General features: G+C 50.5%; 1 protein-coding gene across 1 annotated transcript in view; it reads right to left on the bottom strand.

Moving 5' to 3' along the window:
• The window catches only part of LOC123595664 (small G protein signaling modulator 1-like), a gene marked incomplete at its 3' end in the record, with an annotated part of 72,322 nt that overhangs the window by 34,432 nt on the left and 12,792 nt on the right, over window positions 1-25,098 (bottom strand). Inside the window, exons 3-5 of the mRNA XM_045473346.1 lie at window positions 6,279-6,354; window positions 2,950-3,112; window positions 1,239-1,391 (exon numbers count right to left, since the gene is read on the bottom strand). Of these exons, the coding sequence (XP_045329302.1) occupies window positions 1,239-1,391; window positions 2,950-3,112; window positions 6,279-6,354 (392 nt within the window). The remainder of the gene's footprint in view (window positions 1-1,238; window positions 1,392-2,949; window positions 3,113-6,278; window positions 6,355-25,098) is intronic.

The raw sequence follows: 25,098 nt of genomic DNA, 5'->3' as shown, positions 1-25,098 counted from the left end.
GAGACATATCACATTTTACTAGAAGGTGAAGAGATTAATTGCACTCCAGAGCCTGGATTTCTTCCAATTTGTCTCCTGCCTCCTGGCCTTTGCACCTGCTATTCCCTTGGCTGGGAACACTCTTTTCCCTACCCACTTCACCGGGTTAATGCCTACGTGCCCTTCAAACTGATGATTAACTGCCATGTCTTCCAGGATTCTTTTCCTGACCACCCAGAGGAAGTTAAACACCACCCACCTGACTTGGAATACTCACCACATATTACCACAATTACTATTTTCCTGTTTTCCCTGCAACTATGTGAGGTTCGTGAGAGGAAGGACTCTGCTCTCTCCTTTCATATATATTTTCCTAGCAAACAGGCAAAGAATACAAGGTAATCATAATACCCACTGCATGTGAAGATGTGGTTAAACAGGCACTTTCATATACCGAGAGATGAGGAGATTCTCAGATATTTCCCTCATCGTGTTTCCTCTTTCCCACTCCCCCTGTCTATCTCTCTCTCCCCATCTGTCTACGGCTGGAAGGAGTGTTAGCCATGAAGAGTCTCAGGTTATACAAAAGCCCACATTCTTCACTGGCTCCTCTGTGCTCTTAGCATAATATCCAAGCTCTTAACATGACAGTTAAGACCAAGGTACCTCCAACATCTCAGTTAGTGCCTGGCACATGGTAGGTGCCCATTAAATATTTACTGGATGAGTGAATGCATGGATGAATGCTTGCCAAGAGTACTCATAGTCTAAAACCTTTACACCAGGTTAATCTGAGCTAGAATAGAAAATGTAAAAAAAGTATCATACATTTCCAAAACACTGTGTACTCACTAACTCCCCTTCTCACCTCTTCTCCAGAATGGCAACAATCCCTGTCCCATTTATTAAAAGAGCAGCAGAGACACAGAGAAGCTACATGACTCTTCTAGGACCACAGTTAGCAAGTAGACTGTAGGCTTCATTCATGGGAGGAAAAAGATCCCTAAGATTGCAAGATCCTTGTTCCTCATTCCAAAGTTGAAGATCCTATATTAGCAGGAAGCACCTGAATAGTCCCAGGTTCTAAGCTGGGCTCATTTAGAGGCAAACATCCAGAAGGCCTTTATCTAACTGCTTTCAAATCAAGTGCACGTCAACAGGAGAGAAAAGAAAGTTGCTTTGTGCCATAGGGTGCAGTTCCCAAAATGGCCAGAAGGTGGCGCCAGAGCACGCCACGGCGGCTGCTCTTTCTCACTCACCTGCTGTTTTCCACCAGGTAATGCACAATTTTGTCCAGGACCTTCTCAAACAAAGCAGTGCGGATCCACAGGTGCTTGATGGCAAGTGGGGACAGGCTGGGCAGCTTCGGCAGCTTCCGCACATTCTCCTGGAGGCCCTGAATCTGGTTTCGCCTTCAAGACCAGTACAGAAGGAGGAGGAATATTCGCAAAAAAGGAGATCCAACAGGACCAATGTGCAAACAGCAAAATGCCCAACCTCTCTAGGGAATGAAGGAACAGCGACTAAAACAACAACAAAAGCCCACATTGCTCCTGGCAAGTGGGTGACGTGTTGAAAAAATGATAACACCCAGTGAGTGTGAAGATGCGGTAAAACAGACACCTTCATATACTGTTGATGGGCAAGCCAGATTCTCATAGCGATACTTCTCTTCATCTCTCTCTCTCATTCCCTCTCTCCCCTTCCCTCTCTCATGAATGAGCGATTGCATGAATGAAATGAATGGCTCTCCCTTACCACCTGGCATGGGTATCTCTAATTCCTCCATGAGAAAGTCATTCCCGATATTATGGAAGGCCCATGGAAATCGCTCCCTTTCGAAGTTATCAGCAAACACTTGGGAATTTAGCATGCGGACTGGAAGGCACCTTGAAGACCAAGTGGCTGAGGAGTCTGATTCCGAAAGGGAGGCGGTGACGCTAAGTCCACAGCCTTGCCCGTCCCACAGTTCTGGCCAGCAGCTCTGGGCTGGCACAGCCTGCAAGGGAGGGAAAGGACCATCTCCCACCCGCTGAGGAGGAGTGATCACCCACGGCACACACAGCATGTGCGCCTCTCTCTCCCTTCTCTTGCCCGTCACACACACGGCGAATCAGTCCACACATTCTTTCCCGTGAAGCCCAATCACGGCTCCGGAATCTTTCACAACAAGGTCCTGTGGGCGGCTGCTAGCACCAACGGGAGCTGAAACCTCTTTGCCAGACCTGACCAGGCTCCAGACCGCGGCTCTGGCGTAGAGTCAAACTGTGTGGTCGGGACTCTGGTGGGAGGTTCTCCCGTACATGCCCTCAGGCCCTGAGCCCTCCCCCCCAGGAAATCAGCCCTCCAGACGTGTGAGTGAAGTCACCGTTCCCCTTGTTGCCTCAGTGTCAGTATCTGATCCATGCAGATGGAGACCACAGTAGTTTCATTAAACTTGGTCTTCCTGCATGCGGAATGGGTTTGGCTAACAGCAGACACTTACTCATTCAACAATCATTTCTTGAGCATTTTACCAGGTGCTGGGCACTGTCCAGACACTGGGGACAAAATGGGGAATAACAGATTTTAGTGGCCTGTTCTCATGGAGTTCAGAGCCAAGGAGGAGAGATAGACAACAATCAAGTAAAAAGTACACAAAGGAATGAATAATTAGAGGTGGTGATAACCACAGGAGAGAAAATAAGCAGTGATATGTAAGAGAAATGGGGCGAGGGTTGGAGTTTACCCTTAACTGGGGGAAAGCCTGAATGATGACAAGGCACCAGCCCTGGAAGGTGAGGCGTGTGAACCGGGTGGTAGGTCGAGCATGTGCAAAGGCCCCGGGGTAGGAAAGAGTCTGGTGGGTTTGAGGAGCGAAAGGAGAGTGCAGACAGTGCCAGGAGGTGCGGGTTCTGGCAGAGCTCAGGGAGGAGCCTGGACTGTCCCCTGCAGGAACGCTCCAGCCCATACCCCATGCTCCATACTCACGCGCTCTCCATCAGCTGTTCCAGGTCCTGTACCTTGCGGCTCAGCTCTTCGGCCGGTGGGAAGTTCTTGCCCACTTTCATGAAGAGAGCTGCAATCTTGTTGCTGCGCAGAAAGCCAGCCGCCCGCCGCCGCAGCCCATGCAGGACGCAGGCCTCTACAGCCGCTGCAGGGACACGATGGTCAGCAGGCCCTGCCCTACCCGTGCTCCCCAGCACCCAGCCCAGCTCAGGTCTTCAGCCACACAGAGGTGTCTTGGAGAGCGGGGTGCCCCAGAATCGCAAAATCCACGAAAGCATCAAAGAAAATCACGTACGTCTCTCTGCCTTCCACTCCCTCAAAAGGGAGGAGAGTTTAGCAGTTAACCTGTGTTTGCTGCCCGGGGTCAGACTGTCTGTGTTCATATCCTCTCCCAGACACTAACCAGCTGCGTGACCTTGGGCAATGACTTCCTCTCTCTGTGTCTCAGTATCCTTATCTGTGAAACGGGGACAGTACGAACAGGCATCTGACGTGGTTGCAGCAAGCGAGGTGGGGAAAATGCATGGCAAGCGCTTCACATAGTTGGGCACAGAGTGAGTGCTTTAGGGACGTTAGCTATTACTCCTGTCAGTGAGGGAGGGGAGGCTGACCACAGGACTGGTGGGCTTTATCTGAGCTGAAGAATCACATGATCGTCACCACTATTGTGATGCCAGGAACCGCTAACATTATGGATCCCATTCCATCTCTGCCACAGCCAAGGAAGAAAGGAACACCATCTCCATTTCTCAGATGTGGACACTGAGGCCCTAAGAGGGGAACTGAATTGCCCAGGGCCACCCAGACGAGCTGGGATCCAAACCCAGGTCTGAGCCCAAAGTGTGCTCACAACACTTGTGCCGCCACAACGGATCTGAAGAGAGAGGACTGTCATCATCTTCCCATGTCTGTTTCCCCTGGACACCCCGCCCAGCCCTGCTCAGAGCAGGAGACCTGGGCAGCAGCCTGGGCTCTATCACTAACTTGCTATGTGACCTCAGGCAAATCGCTTTCCCTCTCTGGGCCTTAGTGTCCCCCCCCATCCCCCTTCCCCCGGGAAACAGTCCCTGTGCAGGCCATTCTGATGGCCCCAGTCTTATTTCGGGTACTTTCAGCAGCGCTTTATTGAGTATTTTCTTATCTTCTGTCTTACACAGCAGACTGGGAGGGAGCTCACTCTGGTATATCATAGGATCATAATCGATGTTGATGGAAAAACTGAGCATTTTATAAGAGCTACTCCTTATTGGGTATCTGCTGGGTGTGAGACCAGTGTTAAGGTTTACCTTACCTAATCCTTGTGGAAAAAACCCAAGAAGTGAGCGTTCTAGTTACTGTGACTCCACAGAAGGAATACTCCAGCAGTCTCAGGGTTAAGAGCCTGGCCCAGGTTGTGTTGCACACAAGGAGAAATACTGAGAGGTTTGGTGCAATTGCTTGTCTTGGTTTATTTTTGTTGGCAATTATTTGACTTTTTTCAAAACGTTATGATTATAGTTTTTCTTTTAAGGACGCTCCACGCCCAACGTGGGGCTTGAACTCACAACGTTGAGCTCCAGAGTCACGTGCTCTACTGAATGAGCCAGCCAGGTGCCCCAGAGATTACTTGGCTTTGAACGGATGCCCACCCTATTGCCTAATCTGCCCATGGGTTTAATAAATTCTGGGTGAGCCTCTCTGAAATATCTTCATTTTTGCTTGCACACACTACACTTTTGTTTAGACTGCAATAAGTTAATTAACTGTTCAAGCACTGGAGACATGCCTCGAGTCTTTCTGACAATGGCTCATAAGGCACAATGGAGCAGAGACACCACAGGGAGCCCCTGCAGGCCTCACCCTGCGGTAACATCACCCTTCCTCCCTCATCCAAACTCTGGGGTTGGAGTTAGAGAATGATGATTTTTATCCCGTTCTATTCCTCTAAATCTTCAACGGCTGAGCATGGTCGCACACTCTGAAGTATGCCTATTATTTTCTTTGCAAATAGAGATGTCCAGGATAAAAAAAAAATTAGGCATATATACATTCTCACGTTAACATTTATGTGTATATACACATGTACATATGCAGACGTATATATATATATATATACACCTATATATACACATACAAGTATATAAACACACACACACACACACACACACATATATGTAATTTAAATAAACATATCTCACTTTAAAAAGAAACTTGGGGACACCTGGATGGCTCAGTCGGTTAAGCGTCCGACTTCAGCTCAGGTCACGATCTCATGGTTCATGGGTTCGGGGCCCGCATCAGACTCTGTGCTCACAGCATAGAGCCTGCTTGAGATTCTCTCTGTCTCTCTTCCTCTCTCTCTGCCCTCCCTCTGCCCACACATTCTCTCTCCAAATAAACTTAATTTTCTTTTTTTTTTTTTTTTTTTTGCCAAGGTCAGCCAACAAACAAATGGCAGAGGAGGGATCTGAACCCAGGTCTGCCTGGCTGCAAAGGGGCTAAACTGACAGCAGTGGGCTCCAAGGTCACGGCATGTGCTCCCATGGGTAGTGCCTCCAGCCATCTGGATGAAGCTGAGGGCCGACCAGGTCTCCTCGCTCTGGCCTCTCCTCGGAGCCAAGAGCGCGAGAGGGGAGATACAGCACGTCCTCCATTGCGAGACACTCCAGTCATGGAATGAAAAGGTTTTCAGGCAGAAAGAAACATCCCTGCTTATACATACACATGGATTAGAAGCTGAACCCTGACTGTGGGGACACGTAAAACACGTGTCTGTAGCCATTGTGGAAGGACAGTTAAGAACCTGGCAGCACGGTTATTTATTTCTGGAATCTTGTGAGCACAGCTGGTTCAAGGATACAAGTCAAGCTCCGAGCCCTGGGCCTGGTCCTCTGCTGAGCCAGCTGGACATGATCCCTTAGGATGGATCAATGGCTCCCGATTCCCTATGTCTTTAAAGCCCGTCCATCCTCCCCCTTCATTTGGCAACAGCCACAGGCAGGGTGAGGAAAGGGTGCAGAGTCTGTCGTCACATGCAAGACCAACGTCACTAGGGGGATGGGTAGCCGTGAACTGAGCCCACACGAGGGGAAGACAGTCCCTCCAGCGTCAGCAGTGACTAACTCTTGCTGGGTACACAGGCCATTCTTCCTTTCTTCTCTCGACTTCTCCGTGGTTCCAAATTCCCTCACAGAGCCCACCGGGAATCCAAAAATAACTTCAGAGTCACAAAGTCAAAACACGGTGTGAGAATCCTTGCACAAAGACGCCACTCCCCCAAGGCAGCCCACAGAGAAAGAAGCCCCTTTCCAGGTCAGGGTCCATGGACTCACCACAGAAGGAGATAATGTGGCTGCTGTCCTCGTGGACGAACTTCCGTGTGACTGCCTCCTCCATGATCTGCTTCACCTGGAAGGGCAGAGGCAGTTGGACGGGGAGACCCAAACGCGACCCAGGGTGTGGTCATCCCCAAGGGCCGCGTCGTCCTTCCTGGCCCTCTGAGGCCATCTGGGGTGCTTTGATAACTTCTCTCCTTCCATGCCCTCCTCATGGCGCCTTCTGCAAGTCTGAGGCCTGTGGCCTGTGAGAGCATCATGTTTTACTGAATTATTTCTTCAGGCCCTCTGCCTGGCTGGTTCTTCTCAGGTGTCACACGAAATGTCATCTTCCTTGAGTCCCTTATCTGACACAGCCCTCCCCTGACACCACTCACACCACGTTACAGTCCCTTCTGGGTACATATGCTATTCCTGTCTTGTTTACTTGCTTACTATTACCTTCTTCTAAGATATAAATTCCCTGAGGCCAGGGCCTCACCTATCTTGTTCACTTCTGTATCCATGGAGACTAGAACAGTGCCTAGCACATAGCAGGTACTCAATAAATATTTTTGGAAGGAAGGAGAGAAGGAAGGAAGGAAGGAAGGAAGGAAGGAAGGAAGGAAGGAAAGAAAAAAAGAAAGAAAGAAAGAAAGAAAGAAAGAAAGAAAGAAAGAAGAAAGGAAAAGAAGGAAGGAAGGAAGGAAGGACAGAAGGGGAAACAAGTATATAAAAGAATCAGGAAGGTATAGTGATAAATCAGGCCTGGAATCTAGCAGCTCTGGGTTCCAATCCCTGCTCAGGCACCTACCAGTTGGGTCTGTGATCTCAATTTGGGAAACCGAGGCTCAGCAAAGTGAAGCAAACTTGCCCAGAGAAGTAAAGCTGGCCCAGAGCAGACACCGAATTCCAGGCTGTCTGACTCCCTGGGGGGTGTGTTTTCCTACTATCCTCACGTGCTCAACATATCTTTTTTGAGCGCCCCTGATGCACCAGGAGTGAGGGACACAGTGCTGAAAGGGCAGCCGTGCCTCTGCTCACAGAGATGACTCTCCAGTGGCCTGAACACCCTTCTGCTTTGCTGGATTCTGGCCCCCAGTCTGCCCAGCGTCACCATGGGGCTTTAGCCATGCATTTCTCCTTTCTAGAGGCTCAGTTTCCCCACCTTGAGGTTGAGGAGGCCAAGAGAGATGACCTCAAAGGCCGGTCCCAGCTCTGCATCGCCAGGGCTGTGACATGCGGTAACAGGAGCAGTTCTGAATCCAACCCCTTCCATGAGCAGCCGCTCCCTTCCTGGCTGCCCCGTGGCCTACTCGGCCTCAGCCAGGCCAGCTCAGCAGTGCACCCACCAGAGAACGATCGCAGGCTCTCCATGCCCCTCTCCCCTTCCTTGCGGTTGCCTCCTGGAGGGGAAAACAGAACTCAGAGCATCCCTGGCCATGCCCTGCAGTGTCTGCCGCACACAACCGAGTCAGCACTCGCCCCGTGAACAGCGCTGACCTCTGAGCTCAGCGAGCTCTAAGCTGGGCTTCGCCAGCAGCATTTCCAAGTCTGAAAACTACCTAGCCAAACCCCTGGAACCGGCCCTGTTTACAGGTGTGGAAACTTGAGGGTCGGGAGGCAAACTGGCCTACTGAAGGCCACAAAGCTAGGAAGCCATGGCTGGACTTTTGGCTTAGGACTTTTTTTCCCCCCATCTCAGCTCCAGCTGCCATATCCTGGCCACTGTGGCTACTGATTGTGTTTCCACAGTCAAATCACATCACCTCTCTGAACCTTAGTTTTCTCACTGGGTGAAGGGCGTATAGGAACAGCACCTGCCTCATGGGGCTGCGGGAAGACTGAACGAGGTAACGCACACCATGTGCTGAGCACAGAGCCTGCCGCACAGGGTGCCTGCAGTGTTACTTGCCTAAAACCTCACCTGGTCTCTCTATTCTGGCTGAAACAGTAACCTGTTCAGGAGAATAAAATTCCTCTGCTTCAAGGGTCCCCACAGTGGCTGCTCTCGAACACCCATCAGATTGATAAGCACAGAGCCTGACGCGGGGCTTGAACCCACGACTGTGAGATCATGACCTGAGCCATAAGACACTCTTTTTTTTTTTCAACGCTTATATATTTTTGGAGAGACAGAGCACGAGTGGGGGAGGGACAGGGAGAGAGGGAGGCACAGAATCCGAAGCAGGTTCCAGGCTCCAAGCTGTCAGCACAAAGCCCAACGTGGGGCTCGAACTCATGAACCGTGAGATCATAACCTGAGCCAAAGTCGGTCCCTCGACTGACTGAGCCACCCAGGCGCCCCCATAAGAGACTCTTATGTTCAGAGAACAAACTGAAGTTTGCTGGAGGGGAGGTGGGTGGGGGGATGGGCTAAATGGGTGATGGGCATTAAGGAGGGCGCTTGTTGGGACCAGCACTGGGTGTTGTATGTAAGCCAGTTTGGCAATAAATTATATTTAAAAAAATATAATTATAAAATATATATAATTATAAAATATATGTAAATTTATAAATATATAAATTAAAAAGAGAGACACTCAACTGACTGAGCCACCCAGGTGCCCCAAACCATACACAGCCTCCAACAACCAACGGGTCAAAGAAGAAATCACAAGAGAAATCAGCAAGTATCTTGAGACAAATGGAAAGGAAAAGGCAATGTATCAAAATCCAGGGGATGTAAAGAAAGCAGGGTACAAGGGGCATTTACAGCTGGAAGTGCTTATGTTCAAACTACAAGGAAGGTCTCCAATCAACAGTCTAACTTGACACCTCGAGGAACTACAGAGGAACAAACAAAACCCAAAGCTAGCAGAAGGAAGGTCATCGCAATGTCACAGCAGAGATAAAAGAAAGAGAAGAAATACAAGGGTAGGTTTTAACAAAACCAAGAGAGTTGAGTCTTCTAAAAGATCAGCAGAATTGACAAACCTTTAAGCCAGACTGACTAAGAGCAAAAAAATAAAAGAGAGAAAGAGAAAGAAAGACTCGACAAAAATCAGAATTAACACCAATCCTCCTCAAATTCTTCCAAAATAATAATAATAATGGAAGAGGAGGGAATACTTGCATTGCATGAGGCCGACATTACCTTGGAAAGCAAAGCCAAGCAAGTCATGACACAAACACTGGAGACCAATGTCTCCAAAGAGTGACTCCATCAGAAGGCTCAACAAAACACTGGCAAACAGAATTCGGCAGGATCTGGAGAGCTCCACAAGCGCCATGACCAAGCAGGATTTACTGCTAAGATGCAGCGAGGGTTCAAGGCACAAAAACCGACCAACGCAAGACACCAGCATTAACATAACGAAGAGAAAAGTACCACATGGGCATCGCGGCTGATACAGAAAAAGAATGTAGCAAAATTCAACACCCGTTCATCATAAAAACTCTCACCGAACTAAGAACAGGAAGAAACTACCGGTCACGTATGAAAGTCATGTATGAAAAACCCAGAGTTACCATCCCATGCGATGGTGGAAGACTGAAAGTTTTTCCTTCAAAGTCAAGAGCAAGACAAAGACACCTCTGCTCGCCTCTTTTACTTCACGTAGCATTGGAAGCTCTAGCCAGATGAATTAGGACAAGGAAAAGAAACCAAAGGTATGCAAATCGGAAAGAAAGAAGTAAAATGATCTCGGGTGATCTTATGCCCCGAAAACCCTAGAAACTCCACAAGAAAACTGTTAGCAGCCATAAATAAATTCAGCAATGTTGCAGGATACAAAACCCATACGTGAAAATTAGCTGTATTTCTAAACACTACCGATGAACAATCCCAAAACAAAAGGTTAAATATTCTGTTTACAATAGCATCAAAACCAGGGGTGCCTGGGTGGCTCAGTTAAGCGTCCAACTTCAGCGGAGGTCATGAGCTCGCGGTTTCTGAGTTCGAGCTCCGTGTTGGGCTCTGTACTGATAGTACGGAGCCTGCTTCAGATTCTCTCTCTCTTCCTCTCTCTCTGCCCCTCCCCTGCTCATGCTCGCTCTCTCTCAAAAATAAAGAAACACTAAAAAAAAAAAGTAGCATCCAAAAGAATAAAATACTTAGGGATAAACTTAGCCAAGGAGGTGAAAGGCCTGTATATTGAAAGCTACAGTAAACCTGCTGAGAGAACTTTATTATTATTGTTATTATTATTATTATTATTATTATTGTTATTTTTAATGTTTATTCATTTTTGAAGGAGAAAGAGACAAAGCATGAGCAGGGGAGGGGCACAGAGAGAGAGGCAGGCTCCAGGCTCTGGACTGTCAGCACAGAGCCCGATGCAGAGCTCGAACCCACAAGCTGTGAGATCACGACCTGAGCCGAAGTTGGATGCACAACCGACTAAGCCACCCAGGCACCCCGAGAGAACTTTTTAAAGATGCAAATAAACGGAAAGGCTTCCCATGTGTTCAGAGATTGAAAGACTTAATATTGTTGTCAATAAAACCCAAAGCAATCTACGTGTAATCGCCATCAAAATCCCAATGGCATTTTGTTGATGTTGCTTTGGCGTGGTGTTTTTGTTTTTGGTTTTTGGTTTTGGTTTTTTTTTGCAGAAAAAGGAAACTCTATCCTAAAAGTCATAAGGACTCCCATGAATAGGTAAAGCAATCTTGAAAAGGAAGAACAAAGCTAGAAGTTTGGTATTTCCTGACTTCAAACCTCATTATAAAACTATGGTAATAAAAATACTAGCACAGTTTGAGGTACCAGCATAAACACAAGTGGTGAAGAACAGAGAGCCCAGAAATAAACCCTCACGTCTATCAGTACATATCAAACGATTTTGACAAAGATGCCAAGACCATTCAGTGTTGGGGGGGGGGGGAGCAGTCTCCTACAAATGCTCTTGAGAAAACTGGATGTCCACATGGAAAAGAATGAAGTGAGACCCTCACCTGTACCATACACAAAAATCAACTCAAAATGGATCAAAGACCTAAATACCAGAGCGAACACTACAGAATTCCTCAAAGGAAACATAGCAGAGAAGCGCCATGATTTGGCAACGATTTCTTGGCTGTGACACCAAAAGCAGAGCAGGCAAAAGTAACATGAAATAAACTGGACCACGCCAAAGTAAACAAACAAACTTCCGTACATCAAAGGACACAATAAACAGAGTGAAAAGGCAACACCCATGGAATGGGTGAAAATACCTGCAAATCGTGTATCTCATAAGGAGCTAATGTCTAGACTGTATGATGCATTCCTACAGCTCAACAACAAAAAACAACCTGATTCCCAAATGGGCAAAGGACCTGGACAGACACGTCTCCAGAGAAGATAAACAGATGGCCAACAAGCACACGCAAAGATGCTCAACATCATTCATCATCAGGAAAGTGCAAATCAAAACCGTGATGAGATACTGACCGCCTCACACCTATTAGGATGGCTCCTATTGAAAAATGGAAAATAACAAGTGTCAGTGCACATATGGAGAAATCGGAACTCTCGTGCATTGCTGATGGGCACGTAGAATCGTGCGGTTCCTAAGGAAAAGAGGATGGCAGGTCCTCAAAAAATTAAACAGCAAATCAGCATCTGATCCAGCAGTTCTCTTCTGGGTATATACCCCAAAGGACTGAAAGCAGAGTGCTGAAGAGAGATTTGCACACCCGTGTTCATGGCAGCACTATCCATAACAGCCAAGGGCAGAAACAACCCAAGTGTCCATTGATGGACAAATGGATAAACAAAATGTAGCAGACACATTCAAGGGAATATAACTCAGCCTTAAAAGGGAGGAAGTTCTGGGGCACCTGGGTGGCTCAGCTGGTTGAGCGTCTGACCCTGGATCTTGTCTTGGGGCGTGGTCTCATGGTTTGTGGGATAGAGCCCTGTGTCGGGCTCTGCACTGATAGTGTGGAGCCTGCTTAGGATTCTCTCTCTCTCTCCCCCTCTCTCTCTGCCTGTCCCTCCCTCTCTCTCCCTCAAAATATACACATAAAGTTAAAAAAGAAAAAAAAAAAGGAAGGGAATTCTGACACCTGCCACTACATGCGAGAACCTTGAACATGTCACGCTAAGTGAAATAAGCCAGTCACAAAGAGACAAAATACTTATGAGCGGTGCCTAGAGGATGCAAGTTCATAGAGACAGAAAACAGAATGATAGTTGCCAGGGGCTGGGGGGGAGGAGAGAAAGGGAAATTATTACTTAACGGGTACAGAGCTGTAGTTTTGGGAGACGAAGAGAGACTGACCACACAACAATGTGAATTACTCAGCACTACTGAACGTAAAAATGATGAAGGCAAAATTCTATGTTGTGTATTTTACCACAATTTTTACAAGTGTGGATACTATGTGTTAATATAGTGTAAGTAAATATTTTGCTGTTGATTTTTTTAAAAAATTTTTGATGTTTATTTTTGAGAGGGGGGGGGGGAAGGGTCAGAGAGGGGGAAGCAGGCTCCAGGCTCCATGCTGCCAGCACAGCAAGGTGGAGGCTATCAGCAGGTAGAATGGAGAGAATAAGTCCCGAGAGTGTGGCACTTTGTGAAGTTCTCTCCTGCCTGCCTTGCTCCATGGGATCATCCCAACAATTCAGGGTAATAGTCTCCCCATTTACAGAGGGGGAAAATTGAGGCTCTGGGGAGGAGGACACTCCTTGCAATGGACTGAATGTTTCAGTTCCCCCCAAATTCCTATGTTGAAATTCTAATCTCCAGTGTGATGGGGGAATTACGAGGCGGGCCTGTGGGAGGTGATGAGGTCATGGGTAGGATTGGTGACCTCATGAAAGAGACCCTGGAGAGCTCCCTTCCCTCTTCTGTCATGTGAGGACATAGAGAGAAGACAGCTGTCTGTGAACCAGGGAGCGGGCTCTCAGCAGACACTGAACTACTGGCACCTTGATCTTGGACCTCTCGATTTCCAGAACTGTTGAGAAATAAATCTCTGTTTTTTAAGCCACCCACTCTATGGTATTTTTGTTTTAGCAGCCCAAATGGACTAAGACACTTCTCTAAGGCAGCACAACAAGGAAGTTCCAGGCGTGAACCTGGTACCTAGAACTATAGACAGAGAAGCACAAAAACAAGGGTCTGCAAACCGTTTCTGTAGAGATCTACAGAGTCAGCATTCTTGGCTTTGCTGGCCATCTGGTCTCTGTCTCAAGTATTTAACTTCACCCTTGTATCTGGAGAGCAGCCATATGCCGATGAATGAGCGTGGCTGTGTTCCAATAAAACTTTATTTACAAAACCAAGTGGAGAGCCGGGTTTGTCCTTTGGGCAACAGTTTGCTGACCGCGAAATAATAAAAAAACATACCTGTTGGTCTTGGCTCCCAGTTCCCCGCACAGAGCTCCTAAAACCCTGGTAATTTCCTAAGTGATCACAGCCTAGGGGCATCTTCTATTCTACCATTTGATCTTTGACCTCAGTCCCTGACACAGAATTTCTAAATCCCTTGGACTCTCCTGGGTGAGAGGAATGTCCTTTGTTCTAATGAGGTGATGCCTGGCGGGCTCCTGGATCGCTTCAGGATGGGGACTGGTCACCAGAAAGACCAAGCTATGATGAGAAGCTTGGAACTTTGAGCCCCATCCCTCATTCTCCCGGAAGGGGACAGGGAGGCAGACTGAGTTCACTCTCCATCGTGTCTGTGTTAATGAAGCCTCCATAAAAATCCCCAAGTTTGAGGCTTGGAGAGCAGGCTGCCGAACATGGAGGTGATGGAAGGGTGTCACAAGATGACACGGAGGCTCTGTGCCCTTCCCCCAGACCTTGCCCTACACACCTCTTCCATCTGGATGTTCATCTGCGTCCTGTATCGTACCTTTTTGTCATAAAGTGGTGAACCAAAGTGTTTCCCTGACTCCTATGAGCAAATGATCAAACCTAAGGAGGGGGCTAGGGGAACCCCAGTATGTGGCTATCAAGAAGTACAGGGGATGGGGCGCCTGGGTGGCTCAGTCGGTTAAGCGTCCGACTTTAGCTCAGGTCATGATCTTGCAGTTCGTGAGCCACATTGGGTTCTGTGCTGACAGCTCAGAGCCTGGAGCCTGCTCTGGATTCTGTGTCTCCCTCTCTCTCTGCCCCTCCCCATATTTGTGCGCACGCGCGCTCTCTCTCTCTCTCAAAAATAAATAGATAAACAAAACCAACAAAGAAGTACAGGTGACAATCTGAGACTTGCACCTCAAGTGGGGGACAGTCTTGCAGGACTGGGGCCCCTAACCTGTGGGACCTGACACTGACTCCAGGCAGCTAGCGTCAGAATTCGGTTAAGGGGCGGCCACCTGGCTGGCGTCGGAGAACTGCCTGAGGTGTAGCAAACCCACACACCTCTGGTGTCTGCGCTATCGTCCAGGAAGAGTGTGGGATCAACTCCTGTGTGTTTCTCCAACTCACTGATCCTGCGTGAGAATGTCTGGTACCACTGGGCTGGCCCAGGCTGCCCGCCCTGGTGTCACACAAGGGGACAGCACGGGGGGGAGAGCTAACGCAGCTGACCACCCCACACACAGGGCCAGCCCCAGCTCTTCGCAGGGGCCAGCCCTCTCTCAGGCAGCTTGTAGCCCTCCTGCCAATGTCCGCCTGCCCCTCGGAGGTGGCCATCTGCCTGTCGCCTGCCAGAGTGACTGTGACGCAGGGGCCCTGCCGTCTGCCCGCGTCCCGCCCCCCCCCCCCCCCCCCCCCCCCCCCCGTGGCTAGTGCAGTCACCGCCAGGACCCACCTGCTCCGTCCACGAAAGGTTGACGGGATGGAAAATCCCTAAGCTCTAAGTTCTGGCTGTGGCTGCTAGCACTGCCCCAAGGGGCCTCAGTTTACCCCTCTGGCCTCAAAGACCTACCCAACTCCCACTTTCCAGGATGCCTTCACCTCCCCAAATGTGATGGGCTGAACCGTGTCCCTGCCCCCCAATCACATGCTGAAACCTTAACCCCTAGGACCTCAGGACGTGATCTATTTGGAGCCAAGGTCTTTACAGAGGTAATCACGTTACAATGAGGTCATGAGGGTGGGGCCTCATCTGGTGTGACTGGTGTCCTTATAAGAGGAAATTGGGATGCAGACCACCACAGAGGGAAGGCCACATGAAGACACGGGGAGAAGAGGGCCATCCACAAGGAACGCCGGGAACAGAGCCTTCCCTCGTGGCCCACAGAAGCCAACCCTACTGACATCATGACCTTGGACTTCCAGCCTCCAGCACTGTGAGAAAATACATTTCTGTTGTTTAAGCCACTCAATGTGTGGTACCTTGTTATGGCGGCCAGGGCAGACTGATACTTCCACCCTCCGTATCCTCACTATCCGTATCCCTCTGAATGAGCTCTTCTGTGCCAGCGAATGAATGAATGAATGAATGAATGAATGAATGAGTGATGAATTAGTTCTAGGGTTACCTATGTTATTAACTCACTATACCCTCTCCACAGCTCTGTGAGGCTTGGTTCTATTTTTATTTAAAAAAATTTTTTTTAAGTTTGTTTATTTTTGAGAGAGATACAGAGAGAAAACACAAGCAGGGGAGGGGCAGAGACAGAGGAGGACAGAGGATCTGAAACGGGCTCCATGCTGAGAGTAGTGGAGAGCCCGACGCAGGGCTTGAACCCACGAACCATGAGATCACGACCTGAACCGAGGTTGGTCGCTTAACTCATTGAGCCACCCAGGCATCCCATGGTTCTACGTTTATACCGATTTCTCACACCATGAGAATTAAGATCAGAGAGATTAAGCAACAAACCTGAGGTCACACAGTGAACAGGAGGCCGAAGCAGAGTGTCAACCCAGGCTCTTGATGCTATTCTAGAAGCTTCAGCCAATGGCTTGTCTTTGAAAATAATAATAATGCTCCAACTTACTAAATGCACAGCACTGGGCTAAGCATACATGGTGTCATGGACTGGATGCTTGTGTCCCCAAAGATTCACATGCTGAAGCCCTACCCCAGCCCCCGTGTGGTGGTATTTGCAGATGGGGCCTTTGGGGGGAAATTAGGGTTGGATGAGGTCATGAAGGTGAGGCCCTCGGGATGGGACTGGGGTCCTTAAAAAAAGAGGAAGAGGAGAAGAGCACAGGGAAAAGGTCATCTACAAGCCAGGAAGACAGCCCTCGCCAGGAACTGAATGGGCTGGCACCTTGGCCTTGGACTTCTCCGCCTCCAAACTGCAAGAAATCAATGTCTGTTTAGGCCACTCCATCTGTGGTGTTCTGCTTCGGCTGCCTGAGCTGAGACACGGGGCCGGCCCCCCCATAATCCTCACAACACAGTTCCCAGGTGGCCACCACCACCACCACCCCACTTGACAGACAAGTTCAGAGGTATTGGTTCCTACCTAGCCAAGGGCATCAGAAAATCCAAGGTCACCTTGCTGAGGTTTATATGCTGGTCAATCTGACTCCAAAGGGAGCCTCTACCCACCACACTCTGCCCCAGAAACAGGAGTCAGATGTACTGCCTGGGACTGCCGGCCTCAGGGACATGACAGAAGACACAATCCCTTCCTTTTCCTCTCCCTCTCTCCAGAAGGCCTGGAGGACCCCGTAATCACTGCAAGCGGTGGATAACAGCACTGATGCGTTTATTCCACATCTCAGCACGAGCCAGGATAGGGTCTGGGGGACTTCTGCTTCTCTGTGTCACAGGATGGCTGGGCCCAGCAAAACTAAGATTCGGAACTCAGCTGTAGGCAAAACCATGGGCAGGGGTCTTTGCTGGGGGTTCTGTGTACTTGAGGGATCCAAGAGGGTTTCTTGGCCGGGGGTAGAGGGGCCACAGGACTCAGGGATAGGGAAGGGAGGGCAGTGGCGGCCACGAGAAAGCCTCTGTCCCCTCCCTGGCTCCGTGGGCAGGTTCTGATGATGTGGCAGGTGCCACAATGTGCCACACAGACCGCTTCAGGACTGGAGGCTGCTAGGAGGGCTCCTGGAGAGCCTTCAGCTGCCAGTCCCATAAAGGACAGGGATCCCTTCAGCCCTAGGGAGAGCCTCCTCCAAGGTCTCACTGCTTCCCCGGAGGCCACCATCCGGTGACGGGAATGTGTAGGCTGTGAAGGTCTGGCATCCTTGCCCCCAACTTGGGACAGTGTGAAGGGCCATCCCAGCAAGCTGGCAACTCCCCACGGGGCTTCCAAGAAAGCCTCGTGACCCATCTTCTCCCTTGGCCCACCGCCGCTCGCTTCACTTGGCTCCGCTGGGTGTTAATCCCAAAGGCACACCCTGATAAACCTGCATGCTGACCTCCATCTCGGCGACAGCTGCCACTTAGGGACCGCCAAGATACAGCATGGGTGCATCTGGGCAATAGTCAACAGGGACAAGTTGCAAACCATTCAAACACCGGTGAATTTAGCGCGGCAAAGGCCCGGATACACTGGGTGCACAGAGCAGCAGGGATGGATTCTGACAGTCCTGCCCTGGAAGACCTTTCGGTCCAAAGAGCCAAAAGGTAGGACAAGCTAGGACAGGTACAGGGCAAGCGTGATGCTGACGCAGGGCCCAGCAGCACCAGCACCAGCACCAGCACCAGCACCAGCTGAGAACCGGATGGAGATACAGATGCTCGGGAGCCACAGAGGCAGCAACTCTGGGGTGTTGATCAAGCTTTCCAAGCTACTCTCACGCATGCTCACATTGCAGTGGGGGATTTCAGAGGAGACAGAAAACTAGCAGCCAAAATCCTTAGGAAGAGACTCAGCAGTCACGGCTCCTGTCTGGGGACCTTCCTCACACAGCCAGTCCCTTCTGGCCACCTCTCCTTGCTTCCCATATCAGACTGGGGCAGGCAACAGTTCCCGGCTCCCCACTATTCCAACCGCGGGGTGCTGCACCCTTCTCCCCACCCACCCCACCCCACCCCACCCACCCTGCCTTGGTCAATAGCACCCTTATGAAATTCATCTTCGTGTGCTCAGTTTGGAGGAATCATCTGTTTCCTATTGTTACCCGGACTGTATACAAACGTTGTCTCAAGTCCAAACCCCACAGAATGAAGGTTGTCTGTTTGTAGCTATGGACCCTGAAACTCAGACAGGGTAATCCCCAGGGAAGGCAGGCTCCTGGGGATGGATCTGGGGCGGGGTGGGTAGTGGAGGTGGGGACACAGCACCAAGGGCGTAGTTCTCAGCCTGAGGGAGGGGTTCTGACAAGGGTTCTGTCTGCTGGCTCCCGACTTCCCCAGAACTTAATAATGGGCTGACAGCCTGAGGCCAGAAGAGGAAATTAAAAAGGCAGGGGGGGAAAGCCTCCCCCGGAAGGTCAGTCCCTACAGCCTCTTGGGAGAGGGCACTGTCTCACTGCAGGAAGAGGCTATGGCCCAAACTGGCCAGGGGAGGACCCATCCCCGGAGGAACCGACCGCACCTGTGGGCATGGGGGAGAGGGCCACAGAAGGCCTCTGAAATGCAGCTCAACCACCTTTCCCCTCTCAGGCTTCCAGGCATGAGCTTGGAATTGATCTGCTGTGGAGGTCGACAGCTTTAAGGAACCTCGGGGTGGTCTGGGGATGGCGGTGGCAGTGTGGCATCCTGGCTCCTTGCTAAAGCCCATGTGATTTTCTAAGCTTTGGCCCCGGAATCATGCGTGACTGAGGCAGCACAGAGGCAGTGGCTATGGGTGGTGCGACTACAGCCGCAGAGACCTGTGTTTGCATCCAGCTCAGCCCTTCATGTCCAGGGGTGAGGATTCAATGGGGTGTTATTTGCAAAAGAGGAGGCCTGGCTAGCACATAGTAGGAGTTTTACAATGCTAAAAGCTCACTGCTTTTCTTTTTGTTTTTTTTGTTTTGTTTTGTTTTTTGAGCACTCATGGTGTTCCTGGGACTGTTTATGGCATGATAACCCAAGACAGATTACTGACATAGTCCTGTTTTATAGATGGAAGAAACTGAGGCAGACAGCTATTAGATAACCCACCCAAGGTCATGCAGAGGCGGCAGGATTCAGACCCAGCGTCTTTATTCTAACAAAGGCCTCAAAGCAGAAGCTGGAGACCATTTGAAATAGTTTTGTTACTGCCCAGCTTAAGAGTAAGAGAGTATGTTTACTGAGCACCTACTATGTGCCATGTACTTTGCACAGAATACCTTATTTAATCCTCGCAAAAATATGATCATCCCCATTTTAAAGTTTTTTTTTCCAGAGAGAGAGAGAGACAGAGAGCGAGCACACGTGTGTGCATGTGAGTGGGGGAGGGGCAGAAAGGCAGGAGAGAGGGAGAGAGAGAGAGAGAGAGAGAGAGAGAGAGAGAGAGAGAGAGAGAATGAATGAATCCCAAGCAGGCTCTCTGCTGTCAGCACGGAGCCCGATGCAGGGCTTGAACTCACAAACCACGAGACTATGACCTGAGCTGAAATCAAGATTCAGATGCCTAACTGACTGAGCCATCCAGGTGCCCCTCTCCTCCCCGTTTTAAAGATGGGTAAACTGAATTGATGCGATTTGCCCTAAGGCACACAACCAGGAAAGGCCGCAGCCAGGACTTGAACTTAAGGTCTGACAGACAGCTCTGCCTCCAACCTGCCCAGAAATGGGTCAAGCCCTGTGAAATCCCAAAGTGCTGAGAAACCTATGAGAAGGGGTTCCTCAGTCTTGCCCAACGTGGGGACCAAATCAGCACTGAACTGGGAGTCAGGAGACCTGGGTCACCCGGATATGACTCTTACAACCATGTCCTGTGGGGGTCCTTTGGGCAGGGGGAGCCAACTTCAAAGGTCAGAAAGATTTTGTCTCTGTCCAGCATCCATTCGGAGTCCTCCAACATCTGCCTGCATTCCTCCAAATGATGGGGAGCTCACTTCTTTCAAAACCAGCTTATTAGCTCTAACGACAGGATGTTAGGAGGCAGCTGAGAGGCTAGGAGCCAGAACGTGGTGTCACTGAACTGGTGTTGAATCCTTGACCACTCATGATGCTGGACAAGTCTCCCCACCTGTACCATGGGGTGTTGGATAATAGTACCCCACCTCATCGGCAAATGAGACGGCACCTGGCACGTAGTAGGAACTGTACAGGCAGAAGCCACTCTTAGATGGCAGCGACCGTAGGGTTCACGGCCTGGCCCACAGTGGATGCTCACGAGTGTGAGTTAGGTGAAGAGGCAATTGCGAAGGGGCTCTGAGGCTCTGTTCACCCACCCCAGCTTCTCATCCACAGGTTATTTAGGACCTAGGTGGCCTCTGGGCTGTGACCCCACCCCTCCACGTGCCACCAGTGAGCACAGGCCCCAGCACACTTCCAGCCCCACCCTGCAACCATTCAGAAACCAGCCCCGCCCTCCCACCCTCCACCTGCAAATATTGAAACAACATATAGGAGGTGTAATCTCAGGAGGGAATCAGGCAGGGAAATCCGGACCAACCCGCAAAGCCGGAAGAGAGGGCTCCCGGGCCTCTGGGGCCTGCCTTGTCTTCTCTCCTCACTCCCACCACCTGCCCACCCACACCAAGTTACCCTCGTGCTGCCCACCTTGAACCCTGCCAGGTTTCAGATCAGCCACTACTCCCCGCTGCCTCTCGGCACGGTTCTGTGCTCACCCCTCCTGTGCCTGGATAGGAATAATACAGCCCAGGGTGCAGGGCTGTCATAAAGATTATGGAAAATCTGGGCAGAGGGCCTCACAGCATGCAGCTGGCACCACGTAAAGGAAGGCGCCCGAGGGAAGTCAGTAAAAACATGAGTTTAGGGAGCCACTAGGCCCAGGTCAAACTCCAATTCTGCCATTAGCGAGGTGACCTCAGGCCTCAGTTTCCTCATCTGTGAAATGGAGATGACACTCACACCACCTGTCTGGGCTGCCATGTGCGGACTTCATAAAAACACACGCACAGCGCTCAGGATGGGGGCAGGGGCTCAGACCCACCCTGTGTAAAAGAGAGCTCCACTCCCTCCCCCCTTCTGCTGCTGTAGACGTTTCCTTAGAATTTATCATGGCCTGACTTCCACTATACATCTGAGGGCGTTTAGTGTCCATCTCTAGGACGCTGACTAGGCAAACAAACAGCATGTGCTCAATCTATGTTTGGTGATCACTCTGATTATATTAGTAGCACTAACACCAGCAGCTAAAGCTCACTGAGTTTTGATCCAGGCAGTGTCTTTAAGTCCCTTGGACGTCTGATCTCATCTGCTGTGTGTTCAAGGCCAGGGTGGGCAGTATTTTCCGGAGAGGGTCAGACAGCAAACACTTCAGGTTCTGGAATAGGACTGCCAGATAAAATACAGGCTGCCCAGTGATACCTAAACTTCAGATACACAAGGAATTTTTTTTGTGTGTAAGTATGTACCAAATATTGCATGGACCATACCTATGCTAAAAGATTACTTGTTTTCCTGAAATTCAGATTCAACCAGGCAATCTGAACTTAAAAAAAAAATTAAGTTTATTTATTTAGCGAGCGGGGGCAGAGAGGGAGAGAGAATCCCAAGCATGCTCCGCCATGTTAGTACAGAGCCCTATGCAGGGCTCAATCTCACAATCCCCAAGACCGTGACCTGAGCTGAAATCAAGAGCCTGAGGCTTAACTGACTGAGCCAGCCAGGTGCCCTGCAGCACCACCACCACCACCCCCCCAGCAATCTGAATTTTCACTTACTCCATCTGTCAAACCTATTTTCAGGCCATACAGTCTCTGTCCCACTGTCTCTTGTTTTTATAACCCTCTTTTAGGATGTAAAAACCATTCTTCTCTGCTCAAGAGCAGTTTCACAAAAAGGCTGGACTTGGCCCAGGGGACCCCCTGGTATAAAGCCCCCAGCACTGTGCCTGGGGCGCATATGAGGCCAAAGTAAAAACCAGCCCGTTTGCCATCTGCTCCTCCGAGGCCTGCTGCCTCAGTCCTGACTCAGGGCGTACCTCACCCCAGCTGGGGTCTCACGTGGTCGGCGCCTGGCAGTGCAGGTGGGCGAGTAATACTGAGCCAGCAGTAGCTAAAGAGACGGAGGCCCCTTGACTCTCGCGTCTGCCAGAAACTCACAGCGGAGAGGCTGGTTAATGCAGGGTATCTGGAGGGTGTCAGGGTGGCTTTAAAAATCGCTCTCGGCATTTGGGCAAAGTGAAGAGGAGAGGGAAAGAGCAGAGCGCAGGTTTTGCTGCTCTGCCTCCCCTGCGAGCGCCCTGGGTGCTGAGGATCTAGCAGGCAGCGTCTCCGGCTGTGCCTTGGACCACGGACCCTCAGACGCTGCTCCCCAAAGGCGGCGCCATGAGCTCCGCTCTGTGCCCTCGCTCACCTGTGCCTCCGGCCAGGTGCCCCTCCCTACATGCTCCAGCCAGCTAAGAGCAATTCAGGCTTCAGCCCAGATGTCCCCTCCTCCCGGGAGCCTTCCTGGACTCTCCCTACCCGAGCAGGGATCAGTGTACCTCTTCCATGTTCTGTGAACGCTTGCCTTGCCAGCATTTATCACAGGAGCCAAAACTGTCACCTATTCACTCAACATTTATGGAGCATCTCCTATGAGTTTGGTACTGGGCGCCAAGCAGACAGAATTCCTGTCCTTGTGCAGGCACCAGTCCATCAAGTTAGACATTAGCCAAGTCCCACGAATGGGTATGTTAGGACCAAGTGAGGCCGGTTCTCTGCAGCAAAAGAATCTGGTTCTATGAGGACAAGTAACAAAGAAACTTGACCTGAGGAGGTAGGTCGGGAGGTCAGGGAGGGCTTCCTGGAGGAGGTGATACCGTCCCCTACAACTGCCTCCACAGAGCCACCCTGGAGCTCAAAGGAAGGAACAGATGTAAGGACAATGTGGCAGGGAAGAGCCCTACATGGAAATAGCTGCAGGAGGTGGGTTGGCAAGGGCTGGGGCAGGGCTGCAAGCTGTGACCGTTTCCACCGTGTGGCCCGACCTTCCTGTGTGGTCCTGACAAGTCTCGTTCCCCCCCCTTCCCGCACGCACCCAGCTCCGGCCACACGTGCTGTTCCTTCTGTGTGACTCACATGATTGCCACTCCCTGCCTTTGCTTTGTGCGGTCACCTCCACTGATGTCCCCACCCACTCCTCCCTCCATCTCCCACTCTGGGGAAACCACCCCATCCTCCAGGACTCACTAACAGGCCCTTCTCTTCACTCCCTCCAGAGAGCCCCTCCCCCCCACCAAAGCTGATATGACTCCCCTCTCTTCCAAGTTCCCTATGGTTGGCTATGAGCACCGGGCTGTCAAGTCAAACTTCCAGAATTCAAACCCCAGCTCTTACACAGATGATCTTGGGCAAATCATGTCCCTTCTCTGAACCTCAACATTCCCATCAGTAGAATGGGTAATATTTGTATTAGCCTCACAGGCATAATACATCAAAAGCATTTAACACAGTGGCCGGCACACAATCAGTGCTTTATACATTTATTTATAAAGTGTTCCCTAGCCTGGCGGCTTGGTTAGGGGCATGATTCCATCTCATTCTCAGGGTAATTAGGAGAGATGGGTATTGGCACTCATTCTACAGATGAGGAAACTGAGTCTTGGTGAGGTTAATGCTTGCCCAAGGGCACACAGCTTTTGAATGGCAGAGTGGGAACTTAAACCCATGACTATCTGCCCTGCACCGAGGCTGGCACACAGTGGGTTCATTCAATCATTCAACAGACACCTACTGGCGCTTCCCACCAAAGATTCGTAACAAGGGTGCCTGGGTGGCTGAGTCGGTTGAGCATCCGACTTCGGCTCAGGTCATGATCTCACGGTCTGTGAGTTCGAGCCCCGTCGGGCTCTGTTCTGACGGCTCAGAGCCTGGAGCCTGCTTCAGATTCTGTGTCTCCCTCTCTCTCTGCCCCTCCCTTGCTCATGCTCTGTCTCAAAAATAAACATTAAAAAAATTTTAAAAATACCTGTATTAAAAAAGACTCACAACAAGTGTGCGATGTGGGTGTCACCGCTATTATTCCGTTCTCCCAATGATGCAGCTGACCTAGGAGGGACAGAGACCATCTGGTCTGTGAAGAGGCTGGGATGTGAATCCAGGTCTCCTGGTCCGGAGTCCCGGTGGCCATCGCACCTGCTCCCTGAGCCTAGGGCACAGTCACAGTCACAGCCATGGCCAACTGCCTGCTCCCGGAGCCTGGGTCCCACAGCACCAGCCGGCTGCTCCACCTGTGCCCTGCTATCACCTTTCACCCCTCACCTCCCCGCTCCACACTGCTTCCGGCTTCCGATGCTGCATGTTGGTCTCCGAAGGACAATCACCGCAACAAAAGGAAAATGTCTGACCTGAAATGCTATTACTGGATGAAGAGGCCGAAAAGGCCACGTGCTGTACCATTCCAGCTGTAGGACGTTCTGGAAAAAGCAACACTATGGAGACGGTAAAAAGATCACTGGTTGCCAGGGATTGCGGGGGAGGGAGGGATGAACAGGCAGCGCACAGAGGAATTTTGGGGCAGATAAAGAGACGTATGAGAAAGGTCTGTACTCTGCACTCAATCTTCACTGTGAGCCTCACACTGCTGTAAAAACATAAACAAAGTCTATTAAAAAGAAAGGAAAATGGAAATATCCTTTCTGTGCTCTGCTGCTGATGTAGGATGTCAGTAGGGATCCCAACGTTCCAGCACATGGGCGAAGCCCTCCTCCCAGAGGGGTTCCTCTGCACCCTCAGCCCGTTGGGGCCTGCAATGCGCTGCAAAGAAGGGGCCTGAAGGCGTCTGGCACACAGTAGGAGCTCAGCAGACACTGCTCAACGGATCAAAGCTCTCCTTCCTACACTCTCTCTCACACACAGTTCCAGAACAGACCTGCCCCACCCTCCTGCCCACACACATCCACCCTGCCCTCCACATCCACACAGATGGATGCTGAAAGCAGAGACACAGGAGGGTCATTCCACAGTCCCATCTGTGTGGGGGAGAGCGCGGGGCTGGGGGGGGGGGACAGAAGTGATAAAGCCGT

Source organism: Leopardus geoffroyi, assembly GCF_018350155.1.
Source record: "Leopardus geoffroyi isolate Oge1 chromosome D3 unlocalized genomic scaffold, O.geoffroyi_Oge1_pat1.0 chrD3_random_Un_scaffold_40, whole genome shotgun sequence".
Lineage (NCBI taxonomy): Eukaryota > Metazoa > Chordata > Mammalia > Carnivora > Felidae > Leopardus > Leopardus geoffroyi.
This window is presented reverse-complemented; position numbering and strand designations above follow the sequence as displayed.